Below are 26055 nucleotides of genomic sequence, written 5' to 3' on the forward strand. Positions count from 1 at the left end.
CCCAACCGAAAGAGCCCTGGCAGTACCCAGGCCCGCCACCACCCTCCGGCTTCATAGCCACATGCTTCACCTCAGCTCTGCGTCCTCCCCGTGGGTTGGAAAGCAGCTGGAGAGCAAACAATTGGGGAGGGTGTCCTCAACTCCTGGTGGGCTTCCATGATTTGGATTCTCTGATAATCATGCACCAAAGCAGACAGACCTGAATTCCCGGGATCGAAGCTCTTCCCCATGAAATGCCCTGAAGCCACAGGCAGGCAGGACCTGGCCACTTCCGAACCTCGCCTACTGCTAGCACTATCTCCACAGGGCAACGGGGCCCTGCCCGGCCTTCTCCCCTCCTCCCTTGCTGCGTGGCAGAAGCACAGTTGTATTTCAAAGCCCCCACATCTAAAGGCCACACTTCATGACTCCACCACAAGCAAGTGGTGCCACCGAAGCAGTCCCGCCAGAGAGGCGGAAGCAGTGGTGAGATGGGGCTTCCCAGAAAGCTCTGAGCACCATCCCCCAATCCTGTCACTCACTTCACACTTAGGACACAGACCTGCCTGCAAGTGAAGCCTTTCAAGATAAGCCCTCAAAGGCCAAGGCTGCCTCCTTCTGCCAAGCTCGTCTGCTGGTTCAACCAACCAGAGGTAGCAACTGTTGGAACACAGTTGATGGACATTTATTTAATGAGATTTGTGTCAGATTGATGTAGGGAAACCAGAGCTATAAAATCAAAGCCTATAGTATTGGGAAATAAATATGCAAAGCAGGTCTGGGTTATCTGTGCAACTAGAGGCAGCACATATAGAGAGGGAGACCAGATTTGAAGTCACAATCACCCCCCTCTCTGGGCAGAAACAAGTCCTGCAGAAAGAAAATTGTACTTTTCCAATCACTCCTAAATTGTTATTTATTCCTGAATCCCTACCTGTTACTATTCGGTTCCCTGAGGCTCCTAGACACTGCCAAAAAGACCTGCAATTATAAATCAGAATGTACACTCCAAACACACAGATCAAATTTACAACCTATGTTTTCATCCACCTTTTATTGTGGTTAAGTTTTCTGTTCAAAACACTTATTAATTTTCCTTTCAGTAAAAGAAGTATGGAGTGCCAGGCTTTTTTACCTAGAGGTTTTTTCCATTGCTTTCCTCTGTGTTATTTTGAGTCTTGCCCCTGAATCAGAAAGCAGGAACCCTGAAGACTATCTCGACGTCGCGCAGATGAAAATACATCAACATGGGACGCAGCAGTGGGAGAGAGAGAGGCAGGACTGGCGGGTCCCCTAATGAAGCTCCAGCAGCAGCACCTGGGGGAGCTGGCCTGCACGGCTCCCACCAGACCTGTTAGACATGAACCCCAGAATGTAGAGACCATCATTGTAGCCCCCTAACCAGTCCCACAGGCCTGGGACAGGCCGGTGGACACCAGCTGCCAGGGGTTCCTGTGACCACTGCCAACTCTGGCCCGTCCCTTCTGGGCGACCATCAGCTTATGTGAAACTCCCTTCAGCATATCAGCACAGTCAGAGAGAAAGGCAAGAACAAAAGGAGATCATGTCTGGGGGTAAACCGTTGAGAAAAAAATGAGAAAAGAGAGACAGCATCAGACAGAAAGACAGCAGGAGAGGGAGAGATTGTCAGAGAAACAGAGAGGAAGCCAGAGGGACAGAGAGCAAAACAACAGAGAAGCCAGAGGCTGAGGGGCAGGCAGAAGGGGGAGAGAGACACGCACAGGCACTTGGAGAAAGGGAAGGGAAGGGAAACAGAACAGACCCACAGCAGGTGTGTCGCGTGTAGGGGGGTCCTGGAGGGGACAGGCCAGTGTCCACACCCCACAGCAGTATCCCTGAGCACCCACCATTAGCTCGACAGGGAGCAGGCCCAGTGCTGCTGCCCAGTCCCGGGTGTATAAAGCCTGCACAGAGAGAATGAACAGCTCTCCACTCCAGAGGACCCCAAAATTACTAGACCAAAGCCAGAGGGGGGCTTCATCTCTAAATACCATATCATCTCACAGCATAAGATGAATTGCTTTAAAAATCAAAGTTTCTGTCAAACAGAGGTAATGACGTCAAAAGTACAAGGGGCAGAGGGAAAAACAGATGAGGGGGGCGTCATCAAAAGGAAACACAGCTGTGCTTCGAGGACACAAGGGCATAGTCGAGAAAATGAAAAGGCAACACACAGAGTGAAGAAAATATCTGCTGGAGGGCCCAGTGTCCATAACATACAAATAACTCTGCCAACTCAATGATAAAGACAACCAACGTCAACAGGCAAAGGATCTGAAGAGATGTTTCCAGAAGAAGACACACAGTCACACAGAGACACTCGGCATCATGAGCCACGGGGAGATGCCAGTCTGACCCTCAAGGAGCCGGCACTTCATACCCACCCGGCCGCCTGTACGCAAGAGGCCGGGTGGCAGGAAGTGGAGGTGAGGCTGTGGAATAACTGGACCCACTCACTGCTGGTGCAGGTGCCCACACTCTGGAAAACAAACAGAAGATCCCCCAAAAGTTACAGTGTTTCCCGCAGGCACAGCAGGCAGCCCTCAGGTGCACACCCAGGAGGCAGGAAATACCTGCACAGGCCTGGCACAGGAGTGTCCACAGCCCATTGTGTGGTGACCGAAAAGTGGAAAGAGTCCAGCAACTGGTGGCTCCAGGGAGGGTGCGCCAGGCCCGGGCCACAGCCTCTCTTCACCGTCCACAAGGGCTGGACACGCAGCAAGAACTCACCAGAACACCGCCCCCCAGCCCCAGCCCAGGCTGGCTTAACACCCCACTCTACCCCCACCCCATTTCTGCAAGAGTTGGCTGGTCACGTGACCTGTCATCAAGGGCCTGGAACTTGAGGTGAAACACACTGTCCTAGTGGCCAGGTTTCCTGACACCTCAGGCTCCCGAGGAGACTGGAAAGCAGAGCTGCTCTATTGCTCTGCAGAAAAGTCAGCCCAGGATTCCAGCTTCAAACCCCAGCCAGCAGGGAAGAAATTCCCCCCTAGGAAAGCAGCCCCAAGCAGACAGGGGTTTTTTCCTATCTGGGACTGTAAATCAGCCTCAGAAGCTGGAAGTTTCATCCTCAAAATACCCACTGTCACAGCGCCTTGACCAGCCAGATGCTGACACCCGAGGCAGGGGCAAGTCCCAACACCACAACCACAAGTCCAGCCCGACGAGGAGCCCACATCTTCATGGAAGCCGCCCCTCTTTAGAATCCACGGGAAAAATTCTTCAAACAGATATGCCCCCCAAACGCACTAAGTCACCAAAGGAAATTCAACTTATAAATACAGAAAAAAAATAGCCCATCTCCTTAGCAACTCAGGAAATACAAATAGAACCAGCGAGGTTTTTGCATCCTGGGGTTTACTGGTAAAAGTCCATCCAAGCTGAAGCGAGGGGTGACTCTTTCAAACGGACACAAGCCTCTGGGCAGCAACATGGAAACCCATGGCACATGGCAGGGGACACAGCCCTTCACCCCGCTACTCTATGGAGCCACATCCCCTGGAGGAACTGGAAAGTGGGGATTTTCTAGATACAAAGGACATTCCCTGCAGCATTTTTCTCAAAATAACAATTAAAAAGTCCAACCATAGGAAATGGGCTAAATAAACTCTCGCCTGGCCTCTATACAGAATGAAGTGCAGTCATTACAGCTGGAGGAAGAGGTCTCTATAATGATGGCAAAGGTCTCGAGACAGACTATTAATAGAAGAAGCAAGATACAAAATTGCACGCACAGCATGAGTGTAATAATAGTAATAAAAAGTGCCTGCAAAGGGAAAGACCTGTTTTGTCCTTATTTTCTCTCTCTCTTTTTGTTTGTTGTTTTGGTTTTTTCCTCCATATTTTCCCTAAAGAACCGACATGGTGTGGTAGAAGGTCCAAGCTCTGGCGCCCCAAACAGAGACCAGTGCACCCTAGTTGACCAACACAGGCCCCAGCTTTCTCATCAGCCAGTTTAACCTTGTTACACTGTTAACAAGTTTAACAGTTAAACTTGTTACAAGGAAAATAAACTCTTCAAAGGTAGGACTATTACTCACAGGCCAAATCATTTGTAGTGATGGAATGTTAGTAATTCTCACTTTGGATTTGGTTTTGTGCTTTTTTCCTCACCTAACTCAAAGGTAAGCATCTGGGGGCACTGTAAGGACTACCAGTATCTCACTGACCAAAATCCAGTGCTGACACTGGCCCACACACAGTGTTGTTTGCTCAGCCTAAGTAGCCAGCCTTCCCACTCCAGCTGATGGGCCCCAGCCTGATGGCCAGAGGACAGGTCTGTCTGCAGCACAGCGCCCTTCCAATAAAGGGTGCTCACGAAACAAGCAGGGTTAGTCTAGACCCCGCAATCCTGCTACTGTGCTTACCAAGGACTGTTTCCTCAGAACTGCAGAGGCCCCAGCAGATGGGTTACTAATGAAGAGAACGTGATTGCTTATTTGAAAAATAAAAACTATTTTTGTAACTGATAAATCACTGCTTGACTCTTTGCCCGAACAGGAAGACAAAAACAATGACGCTTCCCAGTTTAAGTACCAGTTCCCAAGTCCAAAGAACAGCTTCCAAGCCATCTTTCAAGGCACCTTGCTAACAAATTCAGACAACAAAGGAATCTGAATTTTAAAGCATTTTGGGTTTTAACTTTAACACCTTAGAAGGGGTGTGTGAAAATTATGGCCCTCAAGTTGTAGATGTTATGTCAACGTTACTGGCTGTGTGCCAATAAAACTTTATTTACAAAAGCAGGTATTAATTCAGATTTGGCTTGAGGCAGACAGGGCCTTGCAAGTCATGGTAAGCAATATGGATTTAATTTTAATGGCAATAGAAGGCATTAAAGATTGTAGGGTAAAGAAAATGACAGACTTTTCTGCCCTCCCACCATCAGGATAGATGATGGATCCTTGAGGTCCTGAATGCATGCCTGATGGCGGGCACCTGGAATAGGGTGTGGGCATAGGTAGATGGGATTCACCTGGGCTAAGACTGTGCTTTTTAAGGGCGGCGTCACAGGGACGCCAGCAGAAGCCAAGAAGCCGAGAACGAAAAGCAGCAGAAGCAGAGAATGCCAGAGAGCCCAGAGAGAGTGCGGATTTGCTGGGGGCTGGGAGGACTGTCAGCCTCCCGGCCCCCCAGCACCCCTGCCTGCCATGTACCTGGTAATCCCAATAAAAGCCTGCAAAACCACTGAAGACTCTGACTCCTCCTTTACCCGGTCTGCATGGGATCAGAAAACCTGCACTGTGTTCATTCCTGCCCTTACAAGATGCTTCCATGTTGTGGATTATGGGGAAACAGAGGGCAGAGAACGAGAAGGGGGACTGGGTGTTGGTGCCCTCTAGGGAAGAGATAACTGTGGAATGTGGGAAAGGTGGGGTAAGGTGGCTGGGCTTGATCCTTTGGAAGTGGCTACCAGGAGAAAGATTGTTGAGAAAGATTATTAAGTTTGGGGCTCATAGGAAAAAGTATCTGGTTTGATTAGTAATGCCTGCTGCAGGCACAGGGGAGGAATAGTACAGTGAATGTCAGTATCTGTCCTCCATCTGACTATGGAAACGTCAAGCACAGTGTCCCCGGCTAGAATGTGTGTGGAACTCACTTGGGAATGGTTAAAGCGCGAACTCTAAAAGAGTGACGAGCTTGACTCCACTTTGTAAGGTGTTCCAAGGTGATGCTGCCAACACTGCTGGTCCAGGGACATTCCTTGGAATAAGGATCTAAACATTGACTCACACACACACAGGGATTTGCATAGGATGAGCAGCTACCACGGTCTGACACAGAACATTGAACAAACGTTGGCTGAATCCAGTTGGTTATTTTTTTTAATGACTTTCAGCCCTCGACTGCTATAAAAAGAAATCAAAAAACTTCCAGGTAGTTGACCATAATTTTGTCATCACCCCAGAATGTGACCAGCCTCTCAGGTATATCTGTCACACACCTGTGGGGGTACACCACCTCAACCTCACTGAGTTAAAGACCACTCAGGTGGGGCTAATGGATCCAAATAAAGCAGTAAAAATGCAAAGGCTAGAAATCTGCTTAACGGAGCTCATTTCAAATATGGAGTTATTATCTGAACTCAGACACTGTGCGATGACAGGAAATGCCATACGGAAAGAAAGCGGGGCTATTGCTGGGTCCCAGACTCGCTGCATGGTGACAGGAGTGCTGGCTCTTACCAAGCCCTGAAGGGGGGTCTGCATATCTCTCTGGGCTCCACCACAGTCATGGCCCATGATTCCAACTGACAAGAGCATCAGTCGAGTCCACATTCCCCTCCCAAGACAGATCCAAGCCAGCTCTGCATCAAGGGCCGTAGCCAGATCCTACTGCCTGCAGATGGAAGCAGCAGGTCTGTGGGCTCGGTGTTAAATAAATGTCCCTAAGATCTGAAGGCTCTCTCCGCGGCACCCGGCTTCCCGGGAAAGCAGAGGCCCCTTCCTAAAAGAACCAGAGACCCCGCAACTCCATGCAGGCCCATCAGCCTCAAGAGCCTCCTCCTACACACCTGGCAGTCCACCCACTCTTTCCCCACCTTCCTCCCTTTTAAACTTACAGAATTACAAAAGCCTTAATTTTTAAAGAGTTTACCTTAATACCGCACACTTGTTTTCAGGCGGCCATTAAAAAATCATGAGCACTTTCTCCTGTTGCGGGGAGGTGATTCATGCTTCCCACCAGCACACACCTCACTGTGGGCCTCTGCTGCTTTCAGCATCCCCAACTCCCAGGCAATATTAATTCAGTTTATTCTGTACCTTTCTGAGTAGTTGCATATTAACATTGAACACGTCCAGCACTTTTCAAGTCTCCAGAATGTTGAACAAGACTGTTTTTCAGATAATGTGAGAGCAAAAAAGATTAATCATCACCAGGATTAATTGTCAGGAAGGAGTGGGGCAGCCAGAGTCGTTGGCATGCGAGGGATTCCACACCTCGGGCGATGCGCCGCTCACTAGAGCGCCGGGGGATGGCTGGGCGCTGGCTGCTCTCCCAGTGTGGAACACGGCACATGATTGCTTCATCTGTCTAACCAGGGTGAGTTAAAAGGCAGGAGGGCCTTTTCATTAACTCCAGCAGCACATTACTGTAGAGTTAACTACAATAAGGACGGCAAAGTAAATGCGGGCTGGGTGCTGAAATCAGTGTAATTTTTAATAGCTCGAGGAAAGCTGGCTCTATTCACAACTAAGAAGACTCATCCGGGCTTGTGAGATCTGGCCAGAGCCCCAAGTGAGCTCCTCATTCAGGGAGCTCGCAATTCAGGGGAGCAGTAAACTCTCCCTGTCGCCTCTACCCAGCATCCTGCCCCCGAGCTGACCCAGATGGCCACTGCCAGCTTTATGACACACCCAGAGCCATGCAGCAAAGATGCCTGGGAGACAGAGGAAAGGAGTTCTGGAGACTGACCACACCACAGCGTGAATGGGTTTAATACAACCCAAGGATGCACTTAAAACTGGTTATGATGGTAAATTCTGTGACATGCATTTGACTACAGTTAAAAATAAAATGCCCACGCAGAAGCAGCAGTGATACTGACATCTCCCCTGAATGCTACCCCTACTCCGGATTTCATTCTGCAGTCGTAACAGCCCCATGGGGCGGCATGATCACCGTGTTGAGTTTCCACATAAGCAAGCTGGGGTCCAGGCAGGGCGGCCACTTGCCCAGCATCACACGGCTGCACAGCAGGAGGCTGGGTTCACCCTCTCATGTCTGGCTCCAGAAACCCTCCTCTCAAGCTGCCCTGAGAAGCAGCATCCAGAATGACTCATGTCTAAGAGAGGCACAGCGGGAGCCCCAGACCTGGAATCCAAAGACAACCTCAGCTTCCAGCTCTGGACCTACTAGATACAGAGTCCTGCGTGAGACCTCGGTCTCTCATTTGCAAAGGGAGGAGAGGACTATCAACACTGGTCACCTCAAAAGGCCATTAATGGAGCGACAAGAAGACAACCCTCTGCAAAGCAGAGCATCGGCCCACAGGCAGAGCAGCTGAGCCCTTGGCCTGGCTCAGGGAGAAGCTCCCTCAGGGCGTGCCTGCGCAGACGCCCGGCCCATGGCTCATCAGGTGCATCAGTTGGACCTTTCCTGACAGAAGTCGTGTCTGTCCACTGCAGAAACTATAGAAAGGAAAGCTCGAAGCGCCTCCGCCCTTAACACCACTTACTCCACAACCTTGAAAAATGTCCGAGGCGCCAGTGTGGAGGGAGCAGAGGGAGAACAGGCCAGGGTACCTCCAGGCAAGGAGGCCCAGGGCTTCTGGGGACCACGCAGGCACCCTGCCTGCGGGAAGACAGCCGGCCCCAGAAGTCAGGCCCATGATGGCAGGGGGACGAAATGGTTCGAGACCCAGCGCTGTGACCAGCACTGGCCAATTATACCCCATGGGGAAAATGCAGCCTTTGTCTGTTATTGTAAAAATTGTACCTTGGAGGAGGAGTAAGAGGGAGAGCAGGAGAAAGGTCAAGGAGGAAGACAAACAGACCGTGCACAATGTGTAAAACACTCCAGGGCCCTTCCAGGAAATGTTTGCCAACCCCAGCTCTCCAAGACATAACAGGAATAAACTCCACTTCTTGTTATTTGAAGGCATAATGTGGTGGATGCAGATTTTGGAAGAAAACCCAACACTCCGGAGGGCTGCTGGGAACCAGCAGGGAGGAGCCAAACCGTGCCCGCTGCACACAGCACCGGGAGTGGACAGATTTGGACACAAATGCAGGCAGCACGACGGGCGCCCGAGCCCAGGGAAACAGGATGAAATCACAAGTGGTCACAGGAAAAAGAGGGGCCTGACTCAGGCCTACATGAAAAAATCCAGCTGGTTTGAGAACGGCCTGGATGAGCAGGTCAGGGTTTCTCCCAGGGCCCCAGCCCCGGTCTATGGAAACTCACCAGCCTCACTTCCCCTTCTAATTTGCAGTGTGATCTCGAGCAGGAGACTTACGCTCTCTGTCACATGTGCAGAATGAAGATCGGGATGGCACCTACCACGTGGGCTGTGTGGGGCTGGAGTGAGTCACTGGACAGCTGAACAGAGCCCGACACGGCACGGGTCCAAATAAATGTCAGCCTTTCGAGTCTTTCTAAATCAGCCTCACCACCGAACATCTTGCTGACTGGTCCAGTTCCAAGAGAGCTCACTCCAGCGGCTTGGCAGCCCTATGGGCAGGCTCTCTTGGGGGTTTCTGTAGCGCCCTGAGGAAGAGGTAGATGGGGGCGTAGCAGCAGAGGGCCTGGCGAGGCAGCAGGGCCAGGCCCCACGAGGCCCTGGACACCATGACTCACAAAAAGCGCAACGAACGGGCTGTTCAGCTCTACTCCTCCCAGCGTTTCCCCCCGCCCCAAACTTGCCACGGTGAGTCCCAAGAAGTGGGAGATGAGCCAGGAAGGTCCCACCTGGCCATCCTGGGGACATGACCAAGGGGAGTCCTGACCTCACAGGCTCCATGACACGGAGAGCCCCCTAACGAGCTGCCTCCGCCCTCCAAGCTCTCTCCTCCCTGCTCAGCACCCCGATGAGCTTGCCATTCTTGGGAAGTTTCGCAGATTACTACAGTGCGCCTGGCAGAAAATGCTGAGTGGAATGAAGAAGGAAAGGGGGGAAAAATTCTCCTTCATGCAATTCATAGATGGGCAAGAGCTACTAACAATTCAGGGTGCTAAAATTAATTCCCTCCCTTGCCAATGAAGAGAGGGTGAGCATTGAGGCAGACTGTAATAAAAACGTACTTAATGTGTACGGCACATATTTATTCATTTTTAGAAAATGTGCGATGCCACCACTCCCTCCTCCCATAAGATCTGACCATCCTACTCAGCTTCTATTCTTATCCCTTGCTCATTTGCGTAATTTTAACACTGCAGAATATAGGCAGCCTAAGAATATTTTTTTTATAATTACACCCATCACAGGAACTGTCAGTATCTAATGAAGGATAATTTCAGCTATTATAAGAAGCTTAAAAGATCATTTTCATGAATAATTCGTAATATGAATCATTAAATTCAAACAATGTCAGAAATTTTTTTTTAAAAAAAAAAAAAAAAAAGAAAAATATTTTTGGTGCCTAAAAGTAACTAGCCCTTTAAAGGCAGAACCCAGTTCTAGACCCACAGAGAAACAACTCGACAACTCGACACGGGCAGATCTTCATGTGAGAGGAGGAAATCTGCAAACTGGCTCATGTCACTCCCCCCTTGAAATACCGCACCAGCTGCCCACAGCCTGAGGAGAAAACCTGTCTCTCACACAAAGCCTCTTCCTCCCTCCAGGAAACAAAACCCACCTGAGAATGAAACAAACCTACAGTGGAAGCAGAACCCAGGGGCGGAGAGAGAGCTCTTCCTCTTAAACTGTGCACCTGGATCCAGCCATACCTGCACCACAAGTTTCTTGTTTCTATAATACTCTTTCTTGTCGTTGCAGCTAGTTTCTATCTTTGCCAAGGGGAGGGGGAAAGAATCCTATTACTAAAATCAGTCAAAAATAAAGTGGCAGGACCCTGAAGGAATAACAGAGTCACAGTTCTCATGGCTGTGTTAGGCCAACGCCAGCAACATAGTCAAGAGGGGACAAAGTGGGAGCTGGACAGGGGTGAGCGACACATGAGTGTGTATGCTGGGGGCAGGGTGTGATCCAATCTGATGGATGAGTGATTGGCTCAAATGTGCGAGAGGACAACCCCGAGAGGCGGCATGGCTCACAGACCTGTCCTAAGCACGTGGTGGCCAAGCCCCGAAGTCTGCGCTCTTGGGGGAAACATGAAAACCGAAGGACAGTTCCCATCTGCGAAGAAAAGCGGTATGTGTCACCCCTTGAAACTATTAAAATAGTATGTATTAAAATATGTATGAATTTTCCACAGGAGGAATAATGGCTACACCTTAAATGAGAAAGGGAAAGGTGGAGGAAGGCCTTGACCCCCAGATAAAACATCCAGCTTCTGAACTAGATCACAAGATCCCCAAATCCAACCCTTTCTATGAAACGCTGTTTCTCAAACTTTGAGTGAGGTGAGAAAAGAATCCCAGGAGTTGCGAATGCTGCTTGCTGACCCGCGGCAGGGCGGGGGGTGACAGGTGAGGCCGCCCTGCGTGGGGCGTGGGGGCTGTCCGGGACGGCCAAGTGCTGGTCGCCACAAGCATGAGAGGTCACCCAAAAGCGCGTTTCTTACCAAAAGCAACAGTCAAAAAGGATTAAAAACCACTTTCATGAAAGATGTGAGATCCAGGAAAAGATGTCGGTCAGAGAGGACATTCGACTGCAGGACTGAAGGGCGCCCAGCGCACGCAGCGTCCCCCGGGACTGCGCTCTGGGAGCCTTTCCCGCCACAAGGAAGCCCGGATGCAGGGACATGTGCACGCAGGCCGCGGGCGTTCTGTTTGTGGGGGTGATGCGGGGCTAGCCCCTAAATGCCATCTCCAGGGAAATGGCCTTTCCCTGAAGCAGCCACGTGTGGGGCTCAAGTGAAAGGCCAGGGAGGGAAGGGCTTAGGGCTGTCCCTGCTGACCCGGGGGAGACACGCCACTGCTCAGTGACATGGGGTGACCCGAGGACAAAGCGGGTCAGGGTCCGCAGACATTTACTTTGAAGGGTCAGACAGCACACGGCTTCAGGTTTTCAGGTCACGCGCTCTCTGTGCGGCTGCTCACCCCTGCGCCGTGTGGAGAAGCGCAGTGGGCATGGTTGGCCTCCAGTGCGGCTTCACGCACAAAGCAAGGGGGTGCAGAAGTGTGCCACGGCCTCGGCCTCGCTTTTGGAAAAAAGGAGCAGGCAGAACAGTAACATGCATGACTGGGGAGGTCAGATCTGTGCAAGCTCATGTCCGCCGATGAACTCTGGCTGCCTCAGGTGGGCACACTGCGGGAAGGGGATCAACTCCACCCATCTCTGTACTGTCCTGCTTGCTAGGAAGAGCATACATAACTCATTTTTTAAATTCAAAAAATCCAATTATTAAAAAAAGTAAAAATACAAGCTCTCCAGTGATGGCTCTCCTGAAATCAATTCTCTAATACATTTAGCCAGTATTGTTTATCATAGCAAATAACAGCTGTCACGCAGCTAGAAATTGTCCCAAAAAGGTGGAAAGAATAATAACAAGTCACGGGAATCCACAAAAATTAATTTTATTCTCCCCTCCCCAGCCCAAGCCCGGTCATGACTTGGACCTTGCAGCTGGGGACACACGCTCTGGCGGACTCTGTTCCTGGCCTCAAAAGAAGAAAGAAGGACTTTCCTCCGAGGAAGGAAGGGAAGCAGAAAAGCGAAGCCAAGAAGCCTAAGAGCTTTGCAGAGGCCAGGGGCCGCCGCCCTGCAGCCCTGCCTCTGACCTCACCCGAAAAGAGCACCAAAGGCCCTAGACTGGGTGTCTCAAGAGCTGTTTGTTGGTGGTGGGGGCCAACAACTCACAAAGAGCTGTGATGCTGGTGGCTGGCACTACTGGCCAGTGCTGCCCAGCACGGTTGGTGAGTGACCAGCGCTCAGTGTCCAGGTAACCTCTAAGAGCTGTTAACCACTCACGACTGTCAGCACCACCTCCGCTGCTGCTGCGCCCGCTGCTGTCCACCCCGACCTTCAGCCTGTGGCCGGGGCTCTGCGGCGGCGTCTCAGCCCCCAGCCCGTGAGCGCCTCCACTGTGGTGAGTTGGACCCTCGCCCCTGCCTGCCTGCTGCCACGCGCTCCAGGTCCTTGTGGGCAGGACGGCGCCATCTTAGATGAGCAATCTTTTGTTTGGGACTTCTGAGCCCTGGACACTAACGGGGTGAACCAGCCACCTGTGGCCTTACTAACTCTGTTTCCCCTGTTTGCTTCCATTGTTTTTGTTCGCTGAGTCTGAGTGGCTTTGTGATTTTGTGCATACGGGTAAAGAACTCACAGCAGTGACCCGTCCTCTACCAGCCACTGTCCTTTGACCTTGCATGCCTTTCAGGTGACCAGCTGCTGATAGTCACTGGACATAATTTCTACTCACGCTGTACCACTGCTGGATTTTCCTGTTAACATCCCACCAGGCACCTGTGGCTGTCCCTTCATGCCACCAGCTTTCCTCTTAGCCCAGGAAGTCACATGCAGTCAGGGGGGCTCTCCAGGCTCCTCGCGCAGGTTTACCCAGAGCACGCTCGCGAGCAGAGCGCCACACCCCCTCTGGAGAGTGCATCCCCAACCACTCCTGTGCTTAAGGGTTTGAAAATGATTTTTATTTTCTCCTTCTCCTTTTTATTTGTCTCTTGCTACCTATTAAAATTCTTTAGAGTGAGTGTGGTTTTGTGTTTTAGCAAGAAAGAAAAACAATTGTTTTTCAACAATTAAGCCGCTGAAAAACAATTTTAAGGCAAGCCACGGTGAGTTCAGCAGGCTGCTCGGGCCCACGGGCGCATGTTTGTTTACTGTCTATTCCAAACCCTCCATGTTTCTCAGAGGGAAGTCAAGACCACAGACGCCGGGCCTCCAAACTGCAAGCACCGGGACTGCTGCTAATGGCAACATAATGAGACACAGCAGAGGCAGGTGAAGGCAAAGGTAATTAAAGGTAGAGCCGAGCCCAGCATAATTGGCTCCACCTGGAGAAGGAGGGCGTTGGAGGGGCTGGGTTCTAAAAATGTGAAATCATGACGAAAGAGTCAGAAACAAGTGGCAGGGTAACAAGGAGCCTGGCAGTTGAATTTGGGGTTACAGCCCCCAAAGAAGGACAGCACAGGACTCATGTCCATGGACTGGCCTGCTCTGCTCACTGGTGTGGCTGCCAGGAGAGCTAGGGCTGGAAAGCCTGGAATCGGGATGGGAGAGGGCGCCCCGGAGCCCCGTCTCCACCCTGGCCCAGCCACCGCAGCAGGTGAGCTCCAGGGGTCGGGGGGTGTCATTCACTCCTGTGGCAGGGCATCATGGGTTCAGCCCCCACTCCCACTCCCAGCTGTGTGCTCTGGGTGAAGCGCTGGACGACAGTGATGATGATGGTTATCTAACACAGCACACGGCCGGGACTTCAACCCGAGCAGGCTGGCCCTACTCTACCCTCTGGGCTGCCTAGGCTTTGGTGTCCCTGCCTACATGTGGCAATGCTAGGGGCGTGCTCCCAGGAAGGCGGCCTGTCAAGCAGGTAGCACATGGTCCTCAATCCACGCTTGCTATTATTATCACAAGGTACTCAACCAACTCATCCCTGCCTTCACTCAGTCACTCATCAAACAGCTAGTGATCCAGGCGACAGTTTGTTTTAGAGGCCAAGAGCACAACCGCATCAAAACCAAGGCATCCCCGCTCTCACAGAGTTCACACCCTGGCCAGTGTTGATTGAGTGTCACCCAAGAAAGGAAGAAATACTTTGAAAGTTCAAATACTGCAGCAATACCATAGACCTGGGAGTGACTGACGGGGGGTGGTGATGTGGGGGAATCACAGGGGGCGTCCTGAAGCAGTGATGTCTGACCAGAGGGTGTGGGTAGAAGGAAGATTCTAGACAGAACAGAAGGCCCTTCCACAGAGAGGGGTGAGGATGGAGTGTATTTCTGACTGCAGAGGCTGAGATTGAGGCCATCGACGAGCGAAACACGAAGATTGGCTTATCTCTTTATCGGATGCCTATTTTTCCTTTCGATCCAAGAAAAAAGAAAACATTTAGACAAGTCACTCTCAGCTGAGGCACAAGCCATCATTACCCACTCAAGCAAAGTAAAATGACCAGTTGCCTTATGAAAGCTGTAATTAGGAACTTAAAGCAGAGCAGTTTTCAGAACCAAAGTGGCATTTAACAAAACAAGCCACCTGTCAGCTTCCAGGAAGGAGAGGAGCTGACGCCAAAGGAGACGCTGATTGACAAACTGCACAAAGATAATCACAAAGCCGGGATGGCCCTAAAAAGTAACAGCGACAAGGATAAATACACGTCTGGCCTCAGCCTGCCAGGAGGTCTGCAGCACTCAAGTGCTCCTGTTCTGTTTCTGGGTTGTTGTTTCCAGCAAACAATAAAAAGGAAATGAACAAAAATCATGAATCGATACTTGGTATTTCCAGGCAATTGCTTCTCCAGTGATTTACAAGAGGAAAGAATCTTGCGGGAGATAAAAATCAGGTTGAGCAAATAAAATGTTCTCCCTTATGGAGATCTGCAGAGAGTCATGGTCACTTCTAGAACCAGAGTAGATGTGCTTCTTGCAATGGCCATGTACCTTTGGTGAAGATTTCCCAGGGGTGATGGCACTCAAGGCTGGCTTGGGGCACAGTCACAACCCCTCTGGCACAATTTCCATCAGTCGCCCTCCCCAAAGTCAGAGGGATGTACAAGTCCTCTTGTACCAATGAAACAACCACATTTGCCAGCTTTCCTTGCATTCAGTGGTGGCCCCCAGAGCTGTAAGCAGTCATCTGAAAGTCAAAACAAGCAAGCTGACCATAGCTGACCACAGATCTGAGGCATGCAGAAAAGAAGGGGCGGGGGCAAAACGGGAGGGATGGGTCACAGGTGATACGGTGGTGGGAGAGGTATGGGGACTACAGGATGTCAGAACAAAACAAATACAATAAAAAGTAAAAAAAAAAAAAAAATGAAATTTTGACATCTTGAATATTAAAAAAAAAAAAAGTCATTTGAGGGAGGCAGGGAGGGTCCTGACAAGCTCCTCAAAGGAAACACACTATCCTTGAAGCTTTAAATCCTGATAGAACTCAGCTGTGAAATGCACGCTCTGCATTTCCCCACTCTCTGCATCTCCCTGCCTAAAATACAGCAGTGTGGCTGGAGCACCAGCCATCACCTAGGTGCCATGAGCAATCATGGAGATTAAAAGGCCATATGCTGTGGATGGAAGAACAAAAAGAAAAAAGCAGCGTGAGTCCCAGGAAGTGGCCTGGACCACTTCCAGCGTGTTGTCAGAAAAAAGAAAACTCGTACATGAGTCCCTGTTGTCTGGGTTTTCTGTTGTATGCAAGCTAAACTAATCCTACCTGACACACTATCCGAAATAAACATACAATTCAATGAAACAAACAAAAAAAAAAAACCAGGGCATGCTTTGCTGGTGCAGACTCGAGACAAACACCTCCAGAGTCCCTAGCCCACAAAACCACCAAACTCTATATAAAAATTCTGCACCTGCCACTGTTTCCCCTGTCGGCTGCACAGGTGCAAGGCCAGCTGTGTTTCTGCTGCCAACATCCCTCTTACTAGAATCCAACTCACCTTTCTGGGGACCTGCCCCTCAACATTCTCGATCCCATGTTGGGATGGGGCTGCTCCCACTGTGCCCCTTCCCTGAACACGTGAGCCTGGCTCAGTCAAAGAGAATGTTAACACCCCCACCCCACCCCCAGAATTGGTATAAGGGGGCATGCCACCCAAACTGGGGCAGTCAGAGCTCGTCTGGAAACCCCTGTGGGTACAATCAGTCAGGACACCCTCAACTACCCTTGTAACTTCTCATTTTATTAATCTGAAATAAATATGAAAAATTATGTGTTAAATCTGAGTGATGAGCACATTAGGAGTTAGGGACATTATTCCTTGAACTTTTGCAGTAAATTCTAATTTTAAAATATGAGCGTGTGGGCCACTGTCCCTGGAGTATCATCCTGGTGCCACCAGTTCTGAGCACTTAGCCAGGACCAGGTCCCAGAGCTACCTGTTCTTGTAATTATTTAAAGGTCAGGAAACTGGTTAATGAGACAAATGTTGCTTTACCAGGACAATGCCTCAATGCTTCCAAAGAGGTTTACTATACAATTATCAAAGAGGTTTACTATACAGTTACCACCACAATTATTCACCCACTTTCAGATATGAATGAACAGGTGTTCTGCTAATGCTCCTTGACCTTGCGCAGCCGGGACACACCTTCAAATGCATCTCCAGTCCAAAGCAACATCAACAGTTGCCTGGCACTTTACGTGTCATCCCTTTTAAACTTGAAACAATTCCATAAAGTCAGCATCATGACCTCACTGCTCACATGAAAATACTGAAGCCCGAGATTAAAAACTTCTTCCCAGAATTTGGAGTTAGCATGACAGCTAAAATTCAACCCAGGCCCAACCCTCCCCCATCACCCCCTGCAACTGGAAAGCTTGTGCCGCTGCCCCTTCTCAGGGTGGTGGCTTCTCTTTGCTGTGGAATGGAGAAGGCTCGCAGGGGAAAACCGCCAAGAGCTTGCCTGGTCTCCCTGAAACCATGGCTATGGAGACGCAGCAGCTCTGCTTCCCCAAGTCTTGTGTCCAGTCCCAAGACCCTCATGCTCTGACCCTGTGACATGGCACATGGTTTGGTTCCGGGCACCCAGGGAGAAGAGGGGCGGGAGGAAAGGGGTGGCTCTGGGGTGGCTGTCACACTCCACCGCGGCCTAGAGCGGCGCCACCTTCCTCGTAGGCCCATCCTCTGGCCTCGCCAGGCATCTCTGCAGAAGCAGGTTCCTGCACTGCCCTGCCCGCCCTGATTTTCCGGGAGCCAAGGAAACTGCACCCCCAGTGACAGCAGGAGGCGCATGCAGCGTGGAGGGGCACCTGAGTCACGCTCAGGCAGAGACCCAGCACGTGAGAGCGGGTGAGGACTTCCTGTTTGGCTTCTTTAGTCTCTACTGCTGAACATTTACAGTGGCTCCCGGCCACCCTGTCACCACCGCTCCTGCCCTCAGTGCTAATTGCTCTAGTGCTACCGGCAACAGACCATTTCTTCTCCCTCTCTCCCTGGGCCCACAGCCGATTTATTAAATGGAGACGCCGACAAGAGCCTGCAGCCTTAAATCCATCACTACAGAACAGGCCACAGTGGTCAGAGACAGGGTGATAGTGGAAGAGGACCTGGTAGGGGAAGGCAGGAGGAGGAGCTGTGCGCCATGGTGACAGACACTGGGGCCTGGACAGACCCCAGGGAAGCGCAGCCCTTCACAAAGAGAGGGCGGCCTTCGTGTCCAGCAGGAGGTAAGTTTGCATAGAGCATGCGAGTGAAGGAAAGCCAAATAAAGCTTCAAAACTGTCAGGGTGAGGTGTAATGGAGACACTTGTTAATAAAGGGACAGGGTTTTTATTATAAAAGGTCAGGGCTCATATCAGGTGTCCCCAGATTCAGGGGTTCAAATGACAGAATCAGAACTCAGCTCCTCTATGTGATGGGCTCGTTCCAGGTCCCAAGCAGAGACAGGTAACCAGTGGACCCCGCCTTGCAGGCCCAATGGAAAAGAAAGCACACTTCTTGAGGGCCCACTGGCGCCTAAGACCCAGCTGGAGGCAGCCGGCCGGCCGAGGTCAAGGGCAGGGCGGAGGGTGGAGTCCCGCCTACAACAGCCAGTGAGGAAGCTGGTCAAAGGAAAGCTATCAGATGGCACCTGACCCTACGGGAACCCCAGTGATGCCCCACATACAGGCAGATGGGGGAGACAACCCCAGCCATGTAACAAGGCCGACCCCCCCATCCCCGCCATCCCTCTGGAATGGCGGGCAGGAGAAGCCCTTCCCTGGCACAGAGAATAAGCTCAGATCGCAGCCAAGAGCACCTCTGGACCCCCCCTCCATGGGACATTCAGAGAATCCAGCCTCTCCACCCAAAGAATGATGCCACAGGGCCAGGGGCCATTGGGTCCTCAGCCACACAGCTCTCTAGGCTTCTCCTCCCGTGTCCAGTGCAGGCCGGTAACAGATGTCATCTGGTGACCCAGACAGGGGCGGCACATCACGGGGGCAAGGACTCTCCTTGCGTGGCCAGACAAGCACACCATACACGGGGGTGCGGAAGGGCGGGAGGCTTTTCTGTCCCACGCCTTTCCTGCAAGTCGGAGGCCACAGCTCTCCTCTGCGGTACCAAGTTTTTCCACCAGGGGCGCTTTGATCAAAACCTGACCTTTAACACATCAACCTCCGGCTCTAAGCTCTAGATGCAATGGCCCCCAAGTTCACCAGGGACAAATGTAATACCTCAATTTAACTGAATTTTTATATTTGCTTTCTGTTGTTGCTCTAACAAGTCCCACAAACTCAGTGGATTAAAACATTCACTATATTAGGGCCTCCCCGGTGGTGCAACGGTTGAGTGCTGGGTTGCGAAGCTGCCCGCAGCCTCTGCAGCGCCGGTTCGAACCCCAGCTGCTCCCCGGCCACCACAGGAGGGTCCCACATGGCGCACAGACCTCTCCTGCCGCCCGCTGCTCCCCTCAGCAGTGTACTTCGGTCCTTCTGCCTGCTCTGCTCCCAGCTCTGTCTCTGGTGAATTCTCTCACCCTCCCGCGCTTCTGACTGTACCCAGTGCTTGTATAAATAAATAAATAAATCTTTAAAAAAAATAAAATAAAATAAAACATTCACTATATTAAAGTTCAGGGGTCATAAGTCCCCAATGGGACTAATGAGCTAAAATCAAGGTGCAGACAGGGCTGCCTTCCTGTGAGAGGACTCAGGAGGGAGAATCCACTCTAGACTTTCCCAGTTCCTAAAGGATCCACATTTCTTGCTTTGATTTCCTTCCTGTCTCTTCAGAGAGACTCCAACCCCTGTGCGCCTGTTGTCACATCTTCCCTCTCACACCCTCCTGCCTCTCTCTCCTAAGGATCCTAATGATTACACTGGGGTCACTCAGATAAGCTAGGACGACCCCCACCCCAACATCCTTCACTTAATTACACCTGTAAAGCCCCTTTGCTGCTTAAAGGTGCAGAGTCAAGCTTCCAGGGGTGAAGAGGTTGACTTGGGGAGACTGTTATTCTACCACAGCTCTTCTCAATCCCAGCTTCTGATCCAAGCATGTTACCCAAGCTGTGTCAATTAGCATTCAACCCTCACAGCAACAACCTACAAAAATACATATTTTGGGGCATCTGGTCTACCCAGAGGCTCTCCTTCTCACTACCGATGAGTAAATCACTCCTTTGACAGTACACTGCTCTGTGTGTGTGGCTAATGCAAGTCCACTCCTACTCTTGCCAGCAAAACCCATCAGATATCTGAGGTTAAGGGGATCACCTGTTCCCCAGGCCCCTCAGTGACATCTCTAGCAAGAAACCAAGTGGCCACACTTCCTGTTTCAAACTTCAGTGATAAGCCTGAGAGGAAAACTTGAGTTTAGAGAGCGACCCCTGCTCACCCTCCATGCTGGCTCCAGGAGGAGATAGGCCGCCCAACTCCATCAACCACAGAAAGGTCAAGGGGCTGGTAAGAGAAACAATGGAAGTTTATCTGCCGAGCCAGCTCCTTGTGGACTTAATAGCCCGCACCCTTATGGTCTATGGGGGAGAGGCACAATGATAGCAGCCTCCACCCTCCAGGATGAGCTCCAGAAATACAGCTGTATCTAGGAAAGGCAGCACTTGAGTGGTGAGTAACCCACCCTCACTCCTGAACCAGCTGGGGAGGGGCAGGCACTCTTTCAATTAGTTGCTGGGGTCACCCAAAGCCCCACTCCACATTGTGCTGATTAGCTCGTGATTCCCTCAGAGGGGTTCTATCTCTCTTAAGAAAGGAGGAGGGTGGGGATCTGAAATTTGATACCCGTAAAGTCAAAGGTTGTCAACCACATATTGTAAAGGTTCATATTCAGCTGACCTTTTTTGTTTTTTAATCCTGGAGGTACTTTTCCACAGCAACAATGTAATAATGAAGGTGAGGATCAGCAATCTATTCAACTCTGGGGGCATCTGAGCCTTTAATGAATTTTCACTCTTTTCCCTACTAATGAGCTCACAGTTTCATAAACAATTTGTTGTCAAAGATAAAACGAATCTTGACATACTCAGGGAAAAGGCTTCTATCGTAGAAAATGCCTTCTGAAGTCTCACCTAGAATTTGGGGACCTGGAACATCATATCCGTGCCTCAACACCAGAGGTCAAGGACATGTCAGCAAGCAAGCATTCTCCCTCCTCAAACTCTGCCTGTATTTACTCTTCTACACCCCCCAGATACCCCAATCTGGACAGGGCACCCCCAAGGCCACCTCAGTCTGGCCAGGGTGCACACTCATTGGTTCTCAACAAATGGAGCCAGCAGTGAGCTGGTTTGAGGAGCCCCCATTTCGTTGAGTAACAGACACCACTTGAGAACTGGTAGAGGCTCCTGAAAGGAGGCCACGGCACCATCTTTGAATTGGCTTTCAATGAGGCTGCTTCAGTCACTGACCCATGGCTCCTGCTCACTATTGTCAAGTGAAAGGAGTGGACCGCAGACTTCAATAGGCAGCAGGGGGAAGTCCGGCTCATGCCTACATTCAAGACTCTCACACAAACCTTCCCTAGGGGACACTCCAAGCACAGGCAGCAGCCCGGTCAACCACACGGTAGAAACAGGCAGCACAGCACTGCGGCTGTGTGAGATACACAGGGCCGCATCCTCTCCGCACCAGCCTCTGTCAGGACTTTCTCAGCACTGTCCTAAAAGGGCTTAAACCCAGCTAGGTCCCAGAGCATTCAAGCCAGGTCTTAGGAAAGAAACTTCAGCTGCCACAAGAACCCATCTTGTGCTGGCTGGATCTGTGTACCCACTTGGGCAAGGTGGGAGAATCACTCCAAACATGCTCCCAGTCAGAAATGTCTTGTCTAGGGGTTGACGTTTGAAGTTAAAATCAAGTCTAGTGGTGCTTCCTTTTCCCTAGTCTTGTATTTCTTATTGCAACAAGTCAAAGTACTAAATAGAGTGTGCATTCTCAGGGGGGTGGGAGTGTGCTCTCACCTGCATGAGAGTCGCATACCTAGTCGGGCTAATCCAGAGCCCCATTCCAATCCCAAGAAGGGGAGTTCTCTTCTCCTCTATGAACCACTGACTCGGTGCCCTAGGTGACTTCTCTGCACGTGAATCAACTGTACAACTCCAGAGAACCAGGAACTTGGAGGAAAACTTGAGTTCATTTCCTCCCCAGATACATATATGAGCCCCTAAGCTCTCTTGAGCTTCCAATAATGAACTTTTTTAAAATAGGAGGGGAAATATCTACTCATCACTGTGTCAAAGGAGGATAGATTTGAAACTGCTTGGAAAGGGAAAAGGGTTAGACAAAGACAAATACCATTCACCAAAACACAGATCAAATGGACAAATGAATGCAAAAGCCAGGTGCTGGGCAAACAAACATACAGACCATAATGAAATGAATCTGGGGCCAGAAGATTGATATCTACAGGAAAAGGGTGGTGAGTCCCCAGAGGAAGCCACAGTCGATTCTGCAATCGTCCCCTGACTGGTAACAGATGGAGATGGATAATGAAGGAAGCAAGGCATGTTGTGGGAAAAACATTCACTGACATATTAAACCTGGTCAAACAGAGACCATAATAAATACAAATGCTTTTGGGGAAACTCAAGTCTTTGTGCTATTACATCCAGATCCCACACATTCTGTTTCTGGAGAGTAATACATAGCTAAAATTTATCCAGTACTTACACCACAGTAGGCACTGTGCTAAGATGTCGACACGGTTGCCCCATGAGGTAGGCGCTGTCAACTAATCCCATTTTACAGATGAGAAAATCAAGGGGCAGAGAAATTAAGAAACTAAGAGCGGCACTGAAACCCGGTCAGCCTAAGTCCAGGGTTCTGAGTCTCCATCGCTCTGGCAGGTTGCTTTCAGCCCTGGCCTGACAGGACTAAATCAAGTTGCAAGATCCTTGGAAAGATCTCAAGACCTAGACATAAAATCCCCTAAGTATACAAATTGAGACAACTGAACTGTTGCTAATAATCTAGCAAGTCTTACAACGTTAAAGATGCATTTAGCAAGAATACACAGCAGGGCTTCCCATCTACTTCGGCTTCCAAAACCCTGACTGGCACCCTTCATCTAATTCATCCACGAATGTGCTCACAGCCTGCTGAGGGCCTACTGTGTGCCAGGCGCAGGGGCTATGACGACGACAAGCCCGCTTCTTCCCTCACCACCTCACCTTCAGTGGTTTGACCTTCTCTTTTCAGCATCTGGACAGCTCCTACGTATTTCTTCAGTTGGACTTTGAGCACCTCGTTTTCTCTGCAGGGACAAGAATTTTAAAAATGTTTAGCAACTGGTAACTCAGACCCAAGTTGGGGGGAGGGGTGCGGGGGGAGGACCTGTAAGGAAACACATACAAGGTGCTTGTCATAAATAGCCATAGTTCTCTGTTGCCGAGCTCTTCACCATAAGAGACCATTCACAAGGGGACATCTGCAGAATGCCTTCACACACTGTTCTTCCATGATGAAAATAAGCCCCGGTGGGGTCCAAGCCCACCAGCTCAGGGTGCTGACACCTGATGAATGTTACCTGGATCTGCTAAGTGCTAGTCAGTGTCAGGTGCTCTGTGATACTCTATCCATTCACAGGAGCACCTGCTATTCAACCTGGAATATGCTCTTAACATTCTGCTGAACCACAGTAACTCTTTCCCAGGCATCATGTGAAGGCTTTATATATCATCTCATTAAATCCTTCCAAGGTACTGTCACATCACCCATTTTAGAGATGAGGGAACTGAGGTGTAAAGAAGAAGTTGACTAAGTCCACATCCATCCCTATATACAATTACACTGTGGAACAGGGAACTCAGGCTACGACAAGACCCCACTATACTGAATTCACTCCCAAGCACAGTGGTTGAGGAAAACCACATGAGGATCAGGGAGAGAAACTACCTTGGCTGAGTACTTGCCACGCAGCTCAGACTTTAAATCTATAGCCTCACTGAATCAAGCTCACATTCATTGATTCATTCCTCATTCAGTGGAAATATGTTTCTTAAGTGCCTATGATGTGTCAGGTACGATGACCCTGAAGGAGACTTCCCATTTTAGAGGAAGTAATTGGGGCACAAATAAGGTCTCTAACCAAGGTCATGTGGCTAAGGTCAAGGTCACAAGTAAGTCACAATGCCAAGATACAAACTCAGTTCTCTGGGGCCACAGCTCACAAGAGCTTTGTTACCTCTGGGATTCAGACTTGGTTTCTCACCCCCCGAGTGTGGTCTTTCTGCCACACTTCATTACTGCCTGCCCCCACCAAGGCTTTGAGCCTGAGAACTTTAAAACATGATACAAAATTTCTTCCTCACAATGAAAAGAGCTTTAGGATGGGGTTTCTCTTATGATTCTAAAAATAAAGTATTCATTGTGAAACACTCACAACTGATTGAGAAAGAATATAAAACTCAGTCAACAATCCAACACCTTGAAATGAACCCCACTAGCATTTTGTTTTTATCCTGCCACACCTCTCTAGGTACACACACACTTGCCCCTAAGTATAATTTTTCATGGATCAAACATGTTTTTTGTTGTTGTTCGAAATCTTTGTCTTGCTTACTGCTCTACTCAGCCGTTCCCCATGGTAACCAGAGCTGAAAACCTGGTATGTATGTTTTGAATGCCTTCCTCCGCGCCCATATAATCACCATAAACCCGGTATGCTCACACAGTCTACTTGATAAAACCACATCACATAATAAAGGTTTCTGCACTGGGGTGGTCTTGCTTAATAATTCACAGCAGTGAGCGTCTGGCTCCATCTGTTCGTGGATGGAGATGCTATGCCTGGGACACACACACCACCCCGTGCAAAGCAGTAGGTGCGCGTGCAAAGCACTGGCTCTGCCTGTCTGCAGTGCATGTGCGTGGACCTCAGCTCACAAACACGGCACTGTGTTTGCATTTCACTGGCCTGCATTATATTTTGGCAGGAAGAACATCAGCGTCAAATGCAGACACTATCTGCATCAACTGCAGGTACGTGGGTATCTGAGATGGCTGCCCAGTTCCCAGAGCACTCGGGGATGTAAGCCTCATAAGGGTCCCTTAGTTTCCTCCCTCCCCCCAGACAGCCTGTCACAGCTGTTTCCACAGGTGTCTGAGCTTTCTCTGTCTGCGAGAGGAATAGCAAACATCTGAAATGAGTCCTGAAAGAGTTTGTGGTAGGGGACACATTTCACAGGTATGAGAACTATGGGATTTGTTTCCTTGAGTCCCCTCACCTGGAGGCTTGTCAGTCCTCCCAGTCTGCTCCCAAGCTCCACCATGAATTCATGTTACAACTGTCTCCGGCTTGCTGTTGTCACCACTTCCATTTCATCAAGAGTGACCTTGTGCTTCCCTTTTGTGGGAGCTGTTGTTAAGTCACACATTGTCTTAATGCTGGGGAGAGAATGATTCACATGCATTTCTACATGGCCTAATTCAACAACAGGTCACGGCACACCATCCCCAAGGGGCAAAACAGCAGTGCCTTGAGGCAGATTGGCACATGACAAGTCACGCTGGCAGCTGGAGCTCATCCCACTTGCTCACACCACACGGGCTGACCCTCAGCTTCCTTGTTCATCTTTGTCTCACCGGCCAGCATGGAAATGCTGGTGACTGCTTTTCTTCAGGTTTAGATCAACCTCTTAACTGTGTGTGAAATCAGACCTAACAGAAAAAATTCAAGATTTCTTTATATAAATCTACCTTCCATCAAGATGACAGGACACCACAGAGAAGAGCTCACTCCACTGGGTTGGGTGCCTGAGGGAGCCACAAACTCCTCCCGGCCAACTCTGCACCAATCAACTTACTGCCTGTTGTGGGAAGGCAACACCTTCAGGTCAATGGAGCAGCTTCCACACGAAGCTCAAACATCAGAGGGGGGCGGGGGAAGTCAGGAACGCTGGCGATACCCAAGAGGCAGCTGGCTCCTGGCCCCTAGGTGGGATCAAGACCTTCTTGTTCTTTAATTTTTATTTTGGAATAATTATAGATTTGCATGAAGTTGCAAAGATAATACTAAGAGGCCTTATGCACCCTGACTAGTTTCCCACAGTAAAATACTAAACCCGGACTCTGACACGGACATGACGCATGCGCTCACGCGTGTGTGTGTGTGTGTGTGTGTGTGTGTGTGTGTGTGTGTGTTTGTTTCTATTGAGTCTTGTTTTAATCATGCTCCTAACAATCTGCTGCCACGTGTGTCTCCTAAGATGGGAGACAGACCTAAATGACCCAGGAGCTGGACAGGCTGCATCCAGAGGTGACGCTACCTTCAAATGAGACAAAAGGAAAGCGGGGTACACACTGGGGGAATTAGAAAGTTCTCATCTTGCCAAAAGGCATCTGTTACTGGCCCAAGAAAA

General features: G+C 50.1%; 1 protein-coding gene across 2 annotated transcripts in view; it reads right to left on the minus strand.

Annotated features, from left to right (window-relative positions):
• SNX29 (sorting nexin 29) overlaps positions 1-26055 on the minus strand; it is a 296663-nt gene that overhangs the window by 159521 nt on the left and 111087 nt on the right. For both annotated transcript variants that reach the window (XM_054693831.1, XM_037507581.2), the window contains exon 14: positions 22867-22949. In XM_054693831.1, coding sequence (XP_054549806.1) covers positions 22867-22949 — 83 coding nt within the window. The remainder of the gene's footprint in view (positions 1-22866; positions 22950-26055) is intronic.

This window comes from Talpa occidentalis, unplaced genomic scaffold, assembly GCF_014898055.3.
Source record: "Talpa occidentalis isolate TD23 unplaced genomic scaffold, MPIMG_talOcc4v2.1 talOcc4.12, whole genome shotgun sequence".
NCBI classification, from domain to species: domain Eukaryota; kingdom Metazoa; phylum Chordata; class Mammalia; order Eulipotyphla; family Talpidae; genus Talpa; species Talpa occidentalis.